At 48.6% G+C, this 13,099-nt stretch overlaps 1 protein-coding gene across 1 annotated transcript in view; it reads right to left on the bottom strand.

Moving 5' to 3' along the window:
- The window catches only part of MYRIP (myosin VIIA and Rab interacting protein), a gene marked incomplete in the record, with an annotated part of 307,310 nt that overhangs the window by 96,790 nt on the left and 197,421 nt on the right, over positions 1 to 13,099 (bottom strand). Inside the window, 3 exon segments of the mRNA XM_014590459.2 lie at positions 6,207 to 6,353; positions 7,261 to 7,341; positions 7,558 to 7,655. Of these exon segments, the coding sequence (XP_014445945.1) occupies positions 6,207 to 6,353; positions 7,261 to 7,341; positions 7,558 to 7,655 (326 nt within the window).

Here is a 13,099-nt window from a genome sequence, read left to right as displayed (position 1 = left end):
AAAGAAAGAAAGAAAGAAAGAAAGAAAGAAAGAAAGAAAGAAAGAAAGAAAGAAAGAAAGAAAGAAAGTTCTAAAACAACTAAGAAAATGGCCAACTTAATGGTAGGGACAAGTCCAGAGTTGAACGTTATGTTCCAAAATTTAAACGGAAAGATTGGACCCCAACAGAAGATAAAGTGCATGAGCCCGAACTGGTGAAATAGAATTGTGTGACTAAAACATTACTGACCTTCTCTGCTTTGTTTTCCCGAGTTCAGGAGTTTTGTCCTCTCGTGAGTTGTGGACAGGCCCATGTACCTACCATTCAAACAGAATCCTAACCTGTTTCCTGGCTTTAAGTCTGAAGTAAAGTTCTCTTAACATGTTTTGATTTTGATTTATTAATGCTAAACTGCCTTTCTTAAAGTTAAAAAATATAATTAAAAAAAACCTATTGAATGACCACGGTAAGCTATACAGCCTCAGCTAGGTGCTACTTTATGATATGTTCATTCTACCCACAGCGTTTCCTGCCTGAAGTCAACTTTTGTTCATAGATATGTCTGTATCAGCTGAACTTGCTATAAAAAATATTTAGATCAATTAAGATATTTTGCGAATCAATGAAATGCAGGAAAGAATAAAGGAATGGAAAGCAAAAAAAATTAACATTTATAATAAACAGAAATAGAAAAATAAATAAAAGCGAAGGAGACATCCTTCTTTAGCAAAACCTCACGTGCTAAGGGACCCTCGCTGAGCGCTGATGCCACCCGGGCTTGGCAAGTCTTCCCCTCCTGTCAGCGCCTGGGCCTTCATGTTCATGGCCGGCCGGCTCTCCCACAGCGAGGTCCTGGGAGCTGGGGAAGGCTTTTCGTGTGTGACCCTTGGGCCCATGTTGGTGACTGAGTTGGGGATGTACGAGCTTCTCCTGGGCCTCATGGACTGACAGTCTCATTTCCGGATGTAGAGCTGTGGCAGCCTCACAGAGCGACGCCCCCTTTAAACTACCCCAAAGCTTCTCACTGCAAAGTACTGAACAAACATTCGCTATTTCATATTGTAGTGGCTCAAGCTGCATTTTACGTGCGTCTGTCTGTCTGTAAACTGGCCGGAGTCCATTTTTACGGGATACGAATGCTATCCTACCCTCTACAGAAGCCAAGATCATCCACAGAAAGTCCTGCTCTGGTTCCAAACGGAAGCTGGGTTCTGTTTTTCAAGAGTTGGGGATATCAAGTTTCAGGCCATTGTTCCACACTAGGAAAAAAACAACTTATCCTCTGACGATCACAAAAGGCCCAAGAGAACTGTCTCCAACAGGTCCCAGGACCCAGCTGGCCCAGTCTCTAGCTAGGGCGGAAAAGTTGTAGCTCTGAGATGCAGACCTGGTTTTGCCACAATTCATGGCTATGCCCAGCAGATGGCGCCGCAGCAATGCGTTTACTCACAGCTACAGTTCAACTTCTCTGGCTCCCTGGGGAGTAATGGGATTATTGGAGTAATCTGCTTTCCCCTGCTTTTTACCAACCCTAGGGTCTGCAGAAGAGGCCAGACTGCTGAAATGTGTTAGGGCTAGGCTGCATTACAGTGTCACACACCCATGCAAGGGGCTGCTCATGACTGGGCGAGTCCGTGGGCCCTGGAGGGCTGGCACATCAGCAATGCCATGCAGAGATGGGACTCGGTAGCAGATCAATGCCAGCCCTCCTCCTGCTATCTGGGATCTTGAGGGACCTTCATCTGTTCTCAGTCTCAGTTTCTTTCTTTTTTTTTTTGGAGAGGCTTTTGCTATAGGGCACGTGCACTCACCAGGAAGACAGAGAGAGACAGAGAGACAGAAAGTGAGAAATCCCCCACCCCCAGGGGGGATGGTCATGCCGCAATCCCTTTTCCTCCATCCTCCTCTCGGGATCTTGGGCACACACGCACACATGCCCGGCGTGGGTTTAAGCCACCGGGTCCAGGACTTGAACCAGTCGACTACATGGGAGTTCAGCAACGTAGCCATTATGCCAACTGCTGGTCCTTCAGCCTCAGTTTCCTCACGTTAAGGGATGAGTATCCTGCCTGGCACAGACAAAGTACCCGGCGTATATTGGCCAACGTAGAAGAAATGATTAAGTTTTACCACCGAGCCGTGCATTCATTCTCTCAGCCTGATCGGGTGCACCGGAGTAAAGCAAGTCAGGGCGGAATACATTGCCCAAGATTAAGTTCTACCACCGAGCCGTGCAGTGCATTCATTCTCTCAGCCTGATCGGGTGCACCGGAGTAAAGCAAGTCAGGGCGGAATACATTGCCCAATGCACACAGGTGGTCAAGGGGCAGTGGCAGGGCTGCACTCCCATCTGTCTGGCTCTAGGGGGCGCTCCTCCTTCCTCTGTGGGCATCTGCCCAGCCTTTGCTGGGGACCTGGGACTCGCCCAATCATGAAAGCCCCTTGCATGGATGTGCGACGCTGTAATGCAGGCTAGCCCCAACAATATCATCGGCCCGGCCTCTTGTGCAGACCTAGACTTGGTGGGAAAAGCAGATTACTCAAATAATCCCATCACCTCCATTTGCATGAGCTCCTGGCTAACATGCTCCAACTCAGTGTAACTTGGCATCTGAACCACCTGGCTCTGAAGCTTTGGGCCAAATCCCCAGTGTAATCACCAGTCGCCTTGAATACCCTCCCACTCAGTGTGGGCAATGCTGCCATCTACCTAAACGGTATCAACCTTACAACGATACATCGTTGCTACGATTGGCTTCAAATCTGCCTTTGCTCTCAAAGAGCCCGCAATAAAAACCAGGGAGATGGTGTTTTCTGTGTCAAGGGTTCTGGGCCAACAGGATCCTCAGAGCGCTTGTGTGAATCAACAACTGAGAAGTAGCTTTGTTTTCTATTTTTAGGGTCAGCCATAGGCAGACAATTAAATCCAGCACTTATAATAATACTGAAGAGTCTTGGAGTTCTATATGACAGCCACAGGGGAGAGTGGATGTGAAGGAGGAAGAGACAGACACAAAGAGAAAAGACAGACAAATAGAAAGGGATAGAGGTGGCGTAGAGTCAGACGGATGCCTCTAGGCACTGCGCAATAGTGTTGTCATTGTCATCATTATCATTGCCCCTGCTGTTGTCATTGTCATTATCGACCGCTCACCAGGTTTTCATGGAGACAACGCTATATGTACACAAACCCACAGAGGCATTGAAATGAATCAGAACCCCACACGAGTGCCCTCTAGGGTACTGCATCTTGAGGCTTTGGAAACAACTGACCCCTGGGACCAGCAGTTAGCATAATGGCTATGTCACTGGACTCCCACATAGTCGACCGCGGTTCGAGTCCTGGACCCAGTGGCTTAAACTCACGCCGGGCATGTGTGCGTGCGTGCCCAAGATCCCGAGAGGAGAATGAAGGAGAAGGGATTGCGGCGTGACCATCCCCCCCGGGAGGTGATTTCTCACTTTCTGTCTCTCTGTCTTTGTCTTTCTGGCAAGCGCACGCCCCCTATGGCAAAACAAAACAAAAACAAAATAAAACAAAACCATATTCTGCTACTTGCTTCTAGGGGAAAAGGAAGTCAGAAATACTGAGATTGTCTTGGTGTCAGAGCTGCAGCCATGAGTTCGTGCACGGGAGGCGGGTATTTGGCAAGGCGGATTTTCAGACAAGAAAGTCAAATCAATCCTTGAAGTATTTCTTCAGCAGACCAAACAGGGGTCTGGGAGGCTGTGGGCTGTGCCTCTAAATGTCTCTGGGAGTGAAAACAGCCCACGGCCATGCCTGCATCCATGGTGGACGGATATCCCCCCAGGAGCCGAGGAGCCCAGTGGAAGATCCCTGGGGAAGCTAGACGGCTGTGTATCTTCAGCTGCTCTCGGCCAGTGGTGGCCGGTGGCTGAGGACTGCGGGCTGGTGGGTCAGACACCACTGTGGTCCTGCTGGAACACGGCTGTGCCCACTGTCCTGACTCATGGCACAGAGCCCTCTGTCCACACCTCCCGTGACACTGAGAGTCTCAGTCTCTAGGAGTAGGAAGGAACGCCATTTCCAGCTTTAACCACAAACACAGCAAGAAAACCAGGTGAACATCTGGTGGAGAAAGGGCCTTCTATGGCCAGAGTGCCCCAGCAAAACAGCAAACAGCGGAGTGCAGGAAACGCTTGGGCCTGGGAGACCGGGGTTCTTGTGCCGACATCCGAGTTCCAGTAGCTCAGGTTAGTTTGGGCTCAGTTTACTCTTATTTATTTATTTGAGAGGTTTTTCCTATAGGGCGCGTGCCCTCGCCAGAAAGACAGAGAGAGACAGAGAGACAGAAAGCGAGAAATCATCCCCCTGGGGCGATGGCCACGCCGCAATCCCTTCTCCTCCATTCTCCTCTCAGGACCTTGGGAGTGGAAGCCACCGGGTCTGAGATTCGAACCACGGTTGACTACATGGGAGTCCAGGGACATAGCCATTATGCTATCTGCTGGTCCCCCTTAGGGCCTCCCAGCTGCCCCATCACTCTGGTCTGCCTCCCCTTGGTAACGCTCACTGGGACCTGTGCACCTGCGCCCTTTCCCACGTCTCTGAGCTGCTCCCCCACTAGTCGCAGAGCGTCTGCGGGCTCCCCGGCTTTCCTGCAGCACCAGCGCGGGGCCTCGTGCACAGTCAAGACCGTGTTGATGGCGTGGGGAATCCTCACAGCTGCACTTCGGGCTGGACTTACTAACCCCGTTTTACACACAGGAGACTGTTCGAGGTCACAGGGGCTGTCAAGCGCAAATCCAGATCCGATCCGGTCCGAAGACAGTCTCCTGCGCTCGTCTCTGATCCCTTAGCTCATAGCTGTCTGTGGGGTGCTTCATAGAGCCCCCCAACTGACTCTAAATAAAATTTCAGTAAGACTCCCCGAATGCAAACGGACAAGTACATGCTGCCTGAACCCAGAAAGGCAGGTCTGTCAAGTCTGAACGGCAGGCCCTGTGATGGGTCTGTGTCCCCGGCTCCATCCACTAGGGGGCTCCCCGCTTTGTCGTCGGGAAGATCTCTCCCTTCTCTGAATTCCACATACATTCCCAGGAGCAGTCTTTAAATCCTGCGCCCCATTATGAACCGTCTCCCATTATCTCCTTTTTTTTTTTTTTATTTTTTTTTATTTTTTGCTATAGGGGGCGTGCGTTCGCCAGACAGAGAGAGACAGAAAGCGAGAAATCACCCACCCTCCCCAGGGGGGATGGCCACGCCGCAATCCCTTCTCCTCCATTCTCCTCTCGGGATCTTGGGCACGCACGCACATGCACCCAGCGTGAGTTTAAGCCACCGGGTCCAGGACTCGAACTGCGGTCGACTACATGGGAGTCCAGCGACATAGCCATTATGCCAGCTGTTGGTCCCACCATTATCTCTTTTTAACCAATCTTAACCATATCCCCTGTGCCTTGCTAACCCAGGTGCCAAGTCCTGCAGGGCCAGGACCGATTTTATTTCCCTCTCCTGGGTGTTGAACACATGACAGCAGCAGAAACTCAGCTGTCAGCAGGCTGACAGGGAAGCTTCTGCTGGAAAACCAAAGGTACAGCTCCGAGGGAGCCCTGAAGACGCTCCTGGTAACCCCTATACATCCGGGGACTGGTGAGCACCTGTGGAGTTCATGCAGGAGGGGGTATGCTCACCAGTCTGGATTGCCTGTCTTTACGAAGTCTGCTCCCGGGACCAGCAGTTGGCATAATGGCTATGTCGCTGGACTCCCATGTAGTCAACCGCGGTTCAAGTCCCGGACCCGGTGGCTTAAAACTCACGCCGGGCGCATATGCGTGTGTGCCCAAGATCCCAAGAGGAGAATGGAGGAGAAGGGATTGCGGCATGGCCATCCTCCCTGGGGGGTGATTTCTCGCTCTCTGTCTCTCTGTCTTTCTGGCGGACACACACGCCCTAGAGCAAATACCTCTAAACAAAACAAAACCAAAACAAAATGAAACAAAAAACATTAGGCATCTTAATTTTGCCTAAATTGGTCTCTGTAAAATCCACCATCACGTTCACCAATATCTGTTTTCTCTCTCAGCCTCTGCTGTGTCACCCCTGCTGGCCCCCACTCACACCACTTTCTCTCTCAGGCTCTGTCCCCACCCTTTATGCTGGCCAGAGGGCACAGGAGTCAGCCACTGACGCTGAGACTGCGTGCCCCCATCTCTGTGGGAAGACCAGCCCCGTGTGGGTGGGCAGCATGGCCCCGGGACTCACCCAGAGGCTGGCGGAAGCTCGGCGCTCTCCTGGGAAGGCTAGGGTCCCCTCCCCTGCTGCCACCTTTGCACTGCAGCTTGGAGGCTGTGACCACTCGGGCTCTTCTTCCATCTGCTGCTCGCTTTTATTCTTCTGTTTTCTTATGATCTGGGGAGAGGGTGTGGGACAAACAGAGCAAGTTAACGGAGAGGCCTCCAGATGCTATATGGAGGAACTGGGCCCAGCTCTGGAAACTTTTTCAGCCACTGAAGAGCTTAGTTTTGGGGACCAGCAGATGACATAATGGTTATATTGCTGGATACCCACGTAGTCTACTGCAGTTCAAGTCTCAGACCTGGTGACTTAAAACTGATGCCAGACGAGTGTGTGTGCCTATCCCAAATCCAGAGAGGAGAATGGAGGAGAAGGGATTGAGGCGTGGCCATCCCCACAGGGAGTGATTTCTCGCTTTCTGTCACTCTGTCTCTCTCTTTCTTTCTGGTGAGCGCACGTGCTCTGTAGCAAAAACCTCTAAAAAGAAATGATAATAAATAAAATTAAATAAGTAATTCTTTAAAAAAAATAAATAAAACCAGAGTTGTGGGGCAGTTAGTTTCCTAGCTGTGATTACTGGGCACCACTGTGTAAGGGAGAGCTTACAGCATGCGGGTAGCAACTATGGCTATGAAGTGTCTTCAGCGGGAGACTATTTGGGAAGTGTGGGAAGGGGACATTTGAGCGTGTGTGTACACACGCACACACACACACACACACACACACACACACACACACACAGAGCCCAGGAAACAGGCAAAGAGCGGCCTGCTCGGTAGATCAGAGCTGGCTCCAGCTTCCCACTCACTCGCTCAGTCCCGAAGGGCAATTGCATTCAAACTGCTTGAGTGTGCAGAGTAACACAACGCCCTGCATTGCTCCCCAGGGTGCGGAAGGCAAAGGCGAAAAAGCACAGATGAACAAGTGCCCAGGACAGTCCCCATGTTGTTCTGCAGCTCATCAGCCACCTTGGGCTGGGCCCTATGGGAAAACCAACCTCCCAGACGGCCCATCTACCCACCTTCTGTAGGATTGTCGTGGCCAGTTCCTCCGTGAGCTCCTCCTTGTGGTCACGCAGGTAGCTGGCCTCGTTCTGCTTGTCCTGTGGAGGGAAGAGCACATGTGGGTGCTGTGGGTGGGCTCGGAGGAACTTGGTGCTCGCTTTCTCAAGGACATCCTGACCACGGAGGCCAGGCGAGGCCTGACACCATTCTAGTCAAGGCTGTCATGACGCTGATTTCCTGACAACCTGCTCTTTTTTCTTGGTGGCCAGGACCCCAACCCCCCACCGCCCCCTCGAAAGAAGGGGAGGCCCTACCAGGCTGTCGCCATAGGCTTCCGCTTTGGAAATGGCCTCTTCGATGGCCTCTTCAGCCACGCGCAGGGCTACAGCCAAGGTGTCCATCATGCTGTGTCCTAGGCGGGAGACAGAACACAGAGCGCTCTCTGTAAATGGCAAGCGAGGCGACGGTGCGACTTCACGCTCTTCTGCTTACATCCTTCCGGGGCTCCAGGACAAGCTCTACATTGCTTGTGGCTGCACCCAAGTCCTTTGCCCTTGTCACCTGCCTCACTACTGCTCCCTCCTATCGGTCACATCCTGTGCCCCAGACACAACAAATGACCCGTGAGTGTGAGTCTTCGAGAGCTACGGCCTTCCTCTGTAATTCTGTAATCTTGTTCTTTCTCTCTCAGGTCTCCTGATATGTTACTGAGCTGGTTCCCTGGGACCCTGAGGCTTGGCACAAGTGCTTCTCCTCTGAAAAGGCTTCCCGGATTCCTGCAGCCCCTCCCTTGGCTGGACGTTCTGGACTTATTTCTACCAGAGTCAAAAAGGCTTTCCCCAAAAGTCATTCTCAGAGAGCAAGAGTGGGCCATAGTCACTGTTTTGTTTTGTTTTCTTTTTTTCTGGAGAGGTTTTTGCTACAGGGCACGTGTGCTCCCCAGAAATACAGAGAGAGGACAGAGAGACAGAAAGCAAGAAATCCCCCCCCCCCTCAGGGGGGATGGCCACATCACACTCCCTTCTCCTCCATTCTCTTCTTGAGATCTTTGGCACGCATGCACACGTGCCCAGCGTGAGTTTAAGCCACTGGGTCCAGGACTCGAACCATGGTCAAGTCCAGAGACATAGCCATTACGCCAACTGCTGGTTCCTATATTCACTGTTATAGCTTAATGCGAAGCACAGGTCCAAGCCCCAGTGAATAAAAGGACTTACTATGAAGAAACAGTGGTACTTCATCCTCTTCCTCAAATTAGATTATGTTTATCTTGTTCATATAAAGTATCATTGTGATGACAGGAATACTATTGATATTTTAAGGCCATTGGGTTGTGTCTATGGTTTCAATGCAAATACAAAATCCAAGAATGCCTTGCACTGTAAACTAATACCAGTGACAACATTCACATACATGATCATGACTAATCCTTACAGCAATCCAGTGACTAGGTACCAAACAAGTGCCAGTTTACAGATGATAAAGTTAAAGCACAGACTGGTGGGCCCAGCAGGGGTACTGGACTCCTACGTGGCTGACCACGGTTCGGGTCCCAGGCCTGGTGACTTGAAATTCACATTGGGTGTGTGTGACTATGTGCTCATCGTCCCAAGAAAAGAATGAAGAAGTGATTGAGGTGTGTTTATCGCTTCTGGGGGATCATTTCTCATTTTTTCTCTCTGTCTCTATGGTGAGCACACATGCCCTATAACAAAAAAGCTCTCTTAAAAAAAGTGTACAGAGTGGTTAAATAACTTGTTTAGGGCCACACAGCCAGACCATAAGAAAGCTGAGATTTGAATTCAGTACTTTGTCTCCAAAGTCTTGATTTTAACCATGAGTGAATGAGATGAATACAAGCTAGTGGATTAAAAAAATAGTGCTATTATATTTTTGGTGAATATATATATATATTATATATATATATATATATTGCATAGGGCAACAAATGAAAGGATATATCCCCAAATCGAAGGCCTTCTCAGGTGACAAAATTGTTCTTGAAGCTAAATTCTCAGATGAGTTCTGTGTCCCTTGAGGTGTGACATCTTTGCTCCCTACTCGAGACTTCCTATCTTCCCTCTCTTAGTGGGCCCTAGAAACTCAAGCCATTTCTGGAGCAGGAACATGGGTCTGCAAGGGCTGGGTGTCTGTGTCTCCTTTTCCCTCGTTTCAACCTCCCGTTTCCATTTATAGTCTCCGAGCCATGTATTATTTAACACATGCAAATCTTCTGCAAGCTGCTAAGAATTCTTCATGGAAGGAGACAGGGTGTAAATACAGTAGTTCATTACTAATCACTCAAAAGAAAAAGGAATCCAGGCATCTTAGACTCCCAAAGACACGGATGTGGACAGAAAGTGGCATTTGGCAAACATCATCAAGTCTCTAAAACCAACATAATTAAGGGCAAAGAATCTAACCAGCTGGTGAGGACATTGCGGGTCGGCTGTAATGACTCTGATGGGTGTATGTATGGGGAACGCAGCCCGGGGCTCTGCACAGCATGGGGTGCCACACCGAAAACACAGCTTTCCCAATATTTTGACAAGTAGAGCCTATAAGACCTAATTTGTTGTCACATTATAGTGTTCTCTAGACACTGCATTCTGTATTCCATCTCTCTTCTTTATTTAACTTTAATTAATTAATTAATTATTTAGATTTTTTTTTTCCCATAGGGTGCATGTGCTTACTGGAGAGAGACAGAGAGAGGAAAAGTGAGAAATCATCCTCCAGGGGCGATGGCCACACCACAATCCCTTCTCCTCCAATCTCCTCTCTGCATTTTGGGCACGCATGCCTGGTGTGATTTTCAGGCTGTTGGGTCTAGGACTTGAACCATGGTCAGCCATGTGGGAATGCAGTGCCTTAACCACCATGCCACTTGCTGGCTCCATCTCTCGTATTGAAGATATGCATCGATGTATTTTCATAGACGAGGTCCACGAGTTCTCACTGAATCCAACCAGCACTTTCTGCATAGCCCTCTCCCCCATGTGCTCGGCTCTGTGGTGCCTCCCAGTGCTGCCCTGCGGCTAAGCTGAGTCCATGCGCTAGGTGCTTTCCAAGCTACTGAGTGATCAGGCATTAAAGGACCACATAACCATCCCTCTGGTAGGGGTAATCGCCAACTGTCACAGATTCCTGGAAAGTAAGCACCTGGGGCCCTAACCAGAAAGATTTTGGATGCCATGCCATGTTTCTAATTCCTAGATGAGAGTGACATGGAATACTGGCTGAAACATGAAGACTCGAGTCAGCGTTTCAGAGGGAAAGACCAGTGGGGGCATAGAGGCAAGGGAAGAAGATGGAGGGGTTAAAGTTTAGGTGACCAGTTAGATGACAGGATGGTTAGTTTTATGAGTCAGTTTGGCTGGGTTACAGTATATAGTTATTTATTTATTTATTTATTTTTGTTTGTTTTTTTTGTTTTGTTTTTTGTTTTTTAGAGAGAGAGATACTTTTTTGCTATAGGGTGTATGGATTCACCAGAGAGACAGAAAGAGAGAAATCACCCACCAGGGGTGATGGCCACGCTGCAGTCTCTTCTCCCTTTTCTCCTCTCAAGGTTTTAGACACACATGCACACATGCCTGGTGTGAGTTTTAAGCCGCTGGGTCCAGGACTCAAACCGTGGTCAACTACGTGATAGTCCAGCAATGTAACCATTATGCCATCTGCTGGTCCCTGTACATGGTTATTTAATCAAACATTAATATAGGTGTTGCTGTGAAGCTATTCTGTAGCTCTGGTTAACATCCACAATCAGTTGACTGAATGTAAAGGGGATTACTCTTGACAGTACAGATGGGTCTCTATCACTGAAAGGCCTTAAGAATAGACACTGAGATTTCCCTGAGAAGAAGTCCTGCCTCAAGACCACAGCATCAATTCAGACCCGAGTTGTCAGCCTACTGGTCTACCCTATCCATTTCAGGTTTGCTAGGCCCTACAGTGGCATAAACCAGCTTTTTAAAATGAATCTATGTGTGTGTATACATATAAGTTTCCTGTAAGCTCTGTTTCTCAGGAGAACCCTGATGGCTACGGATGGCCACCAAAACTAATACTAATAGAAAAGAACTTCAGGTGAGGAGGTGCTCCCACCATGGCCTGAGAAGTGAGAGAAAAAGTTAAGATTGAAAATAGAGCTGATAGGCACTTGGGTGGCTGACTGGAAGGAGAAGAGTTGAGGGAAATATAAGTCTTGCTGGAAGACCGGAGTAGCTGAGTAGCTTCATCAGACCATGCTAAGGTTAAGAACGCCATAGGGTCTTCAGGGCCTCATGGCCAACCATTAGGAATCTGAGACTAAGTTTCTGAAATCAAGGGTGGGTGCTTCAGTGTCAGAAGCAATGGAGGTGCACTAAGACCACAGGACAAGAGAAGCTGTAGGCAGCCAGGATGACAGATGAAAAAACCTTCATGAGAAGAAACCCGCATTGACAGGGTTCTCCAGAGAAACAGAGACAATAGGATAGATACAGATATGTAAGAGATCTCCTGTGAGAATTGGCTTATGTGGTCATAGAGGTCAACAAAACCTTCATGAGAAGAAATCCGAATTGACAGGGTTCTCTAGAGAAACAGAGACAATAGGATAGATACAGATATGTAAGAGATCTCCTGTGAGAATTGGCTTATGTGGTCATAGAGGTCAAGATACCCCATGCTATGTCCTGTGGAAGCTGAAAACCCAGAGAGCAGGCTGGGTAATTAAGTATGAGTCCCAAGGCCTGAGAAATGGGAAGCTTCTGGTCTAAGTCTCAGAGTCCAAAGGCCCAAGTCCCAGGAGCTCTGATGCCCAAAGGCAGGATAAGATGGACGTTTCAGCTACAGAACTGAGTAAATTTGTCTTTCTTCATGATTTGTGTTCTACCTGGGCCCTTGATGAATCAGATGGTGCTGGTGTACATGGCGAGGGTGGGTCTTCTCTACTCAGTTTACCCACTAAAATGTTAGTCTCTCCAGAAACACCTTTACAGACACACTTAGAGATAATGTTTTACCAGGTATCCGGGCATCCGTCAGCCCGATCAAGTTGACACATAAAATTAATCATCAAAGCACCCAAAGAGAGAACAGAGAGAATGCAGAAGAGATGGTGGGGGGGCAGGAGGAGGGAGATTCAGGAGGCCCGGCTGAGTATAATTAATCATCAGAGCACCCAAAGAGAGAACAGAGAGAGAGGAGAAGAGACGGGGGCGGCCAGGAGGAGGGAGATTCAGGAGGCCCGGCTGATAAATGTCCAGAACCTTAGAGGAATCAAAGTGATAGAGGTTTTACTTGAAATTAAAAGTTTCTTTAGCTGTAACCCCTGCTCTAAGGGGACTATTATATTGGTATAGAAAGTAGAAGGTAATCAATAAACGATGCATTTTTATAGGAGTTTTAAAATATGAGATGCACAGACAAGTGAATTGGTTATATTCCACTCCAGAAGAACGTTCACTAACTGATCATGAAGCCTCAAGTGGATGGGCAGTGAATATAGTTTTCTAAGCCACACGTAGGATATACACAACTATTTTGATGATGAAGTCACACAGACAGACAGTGATAAGACACATGGAGCCTCACATATAGCAACAAATACTCGTATTCAGGGGTAAAATACAGCCAGAACACTTGACAGTATCTGAAGGTGTTCTTATTCCTCCAATTTCCCAGTGGATGTACCTTTTTTTTTAAAAAAAATAAGGTTTTTGTCATAAGGCATGTGTGCTTATTGGGGAGAGAGAGAAAATGAGAAGTTACCCCCTGGGGGGGATGCCCAATCCCTTCTCCTCCATTCTCCTCTCTTTGGGCATGTGTTCACACACTCCAGCCATGCTTTTCAAACAAACACACCTG

The sequence above is a fragment of the Tupaia chinensis genome, unplaced genomic scaffold (genome assembly GCF_000334495.1).
Source record: "Tupaia chinensis unplaced genomic scaffold, TupChi_1.0 Scaffold000451_1, whole genome shotgun sequence".
Taxonomy (NCBI): Eukaryota; Metazoa; Chordata; class Mammalia; order Scandentia; family Tupaiidae; genus Tupaia; species Tupaia belangeri.
Note: the sequence above shows the minus strand (reverse complement) of the source record. Positions and strands in the feature narration are given on the sequence as shown.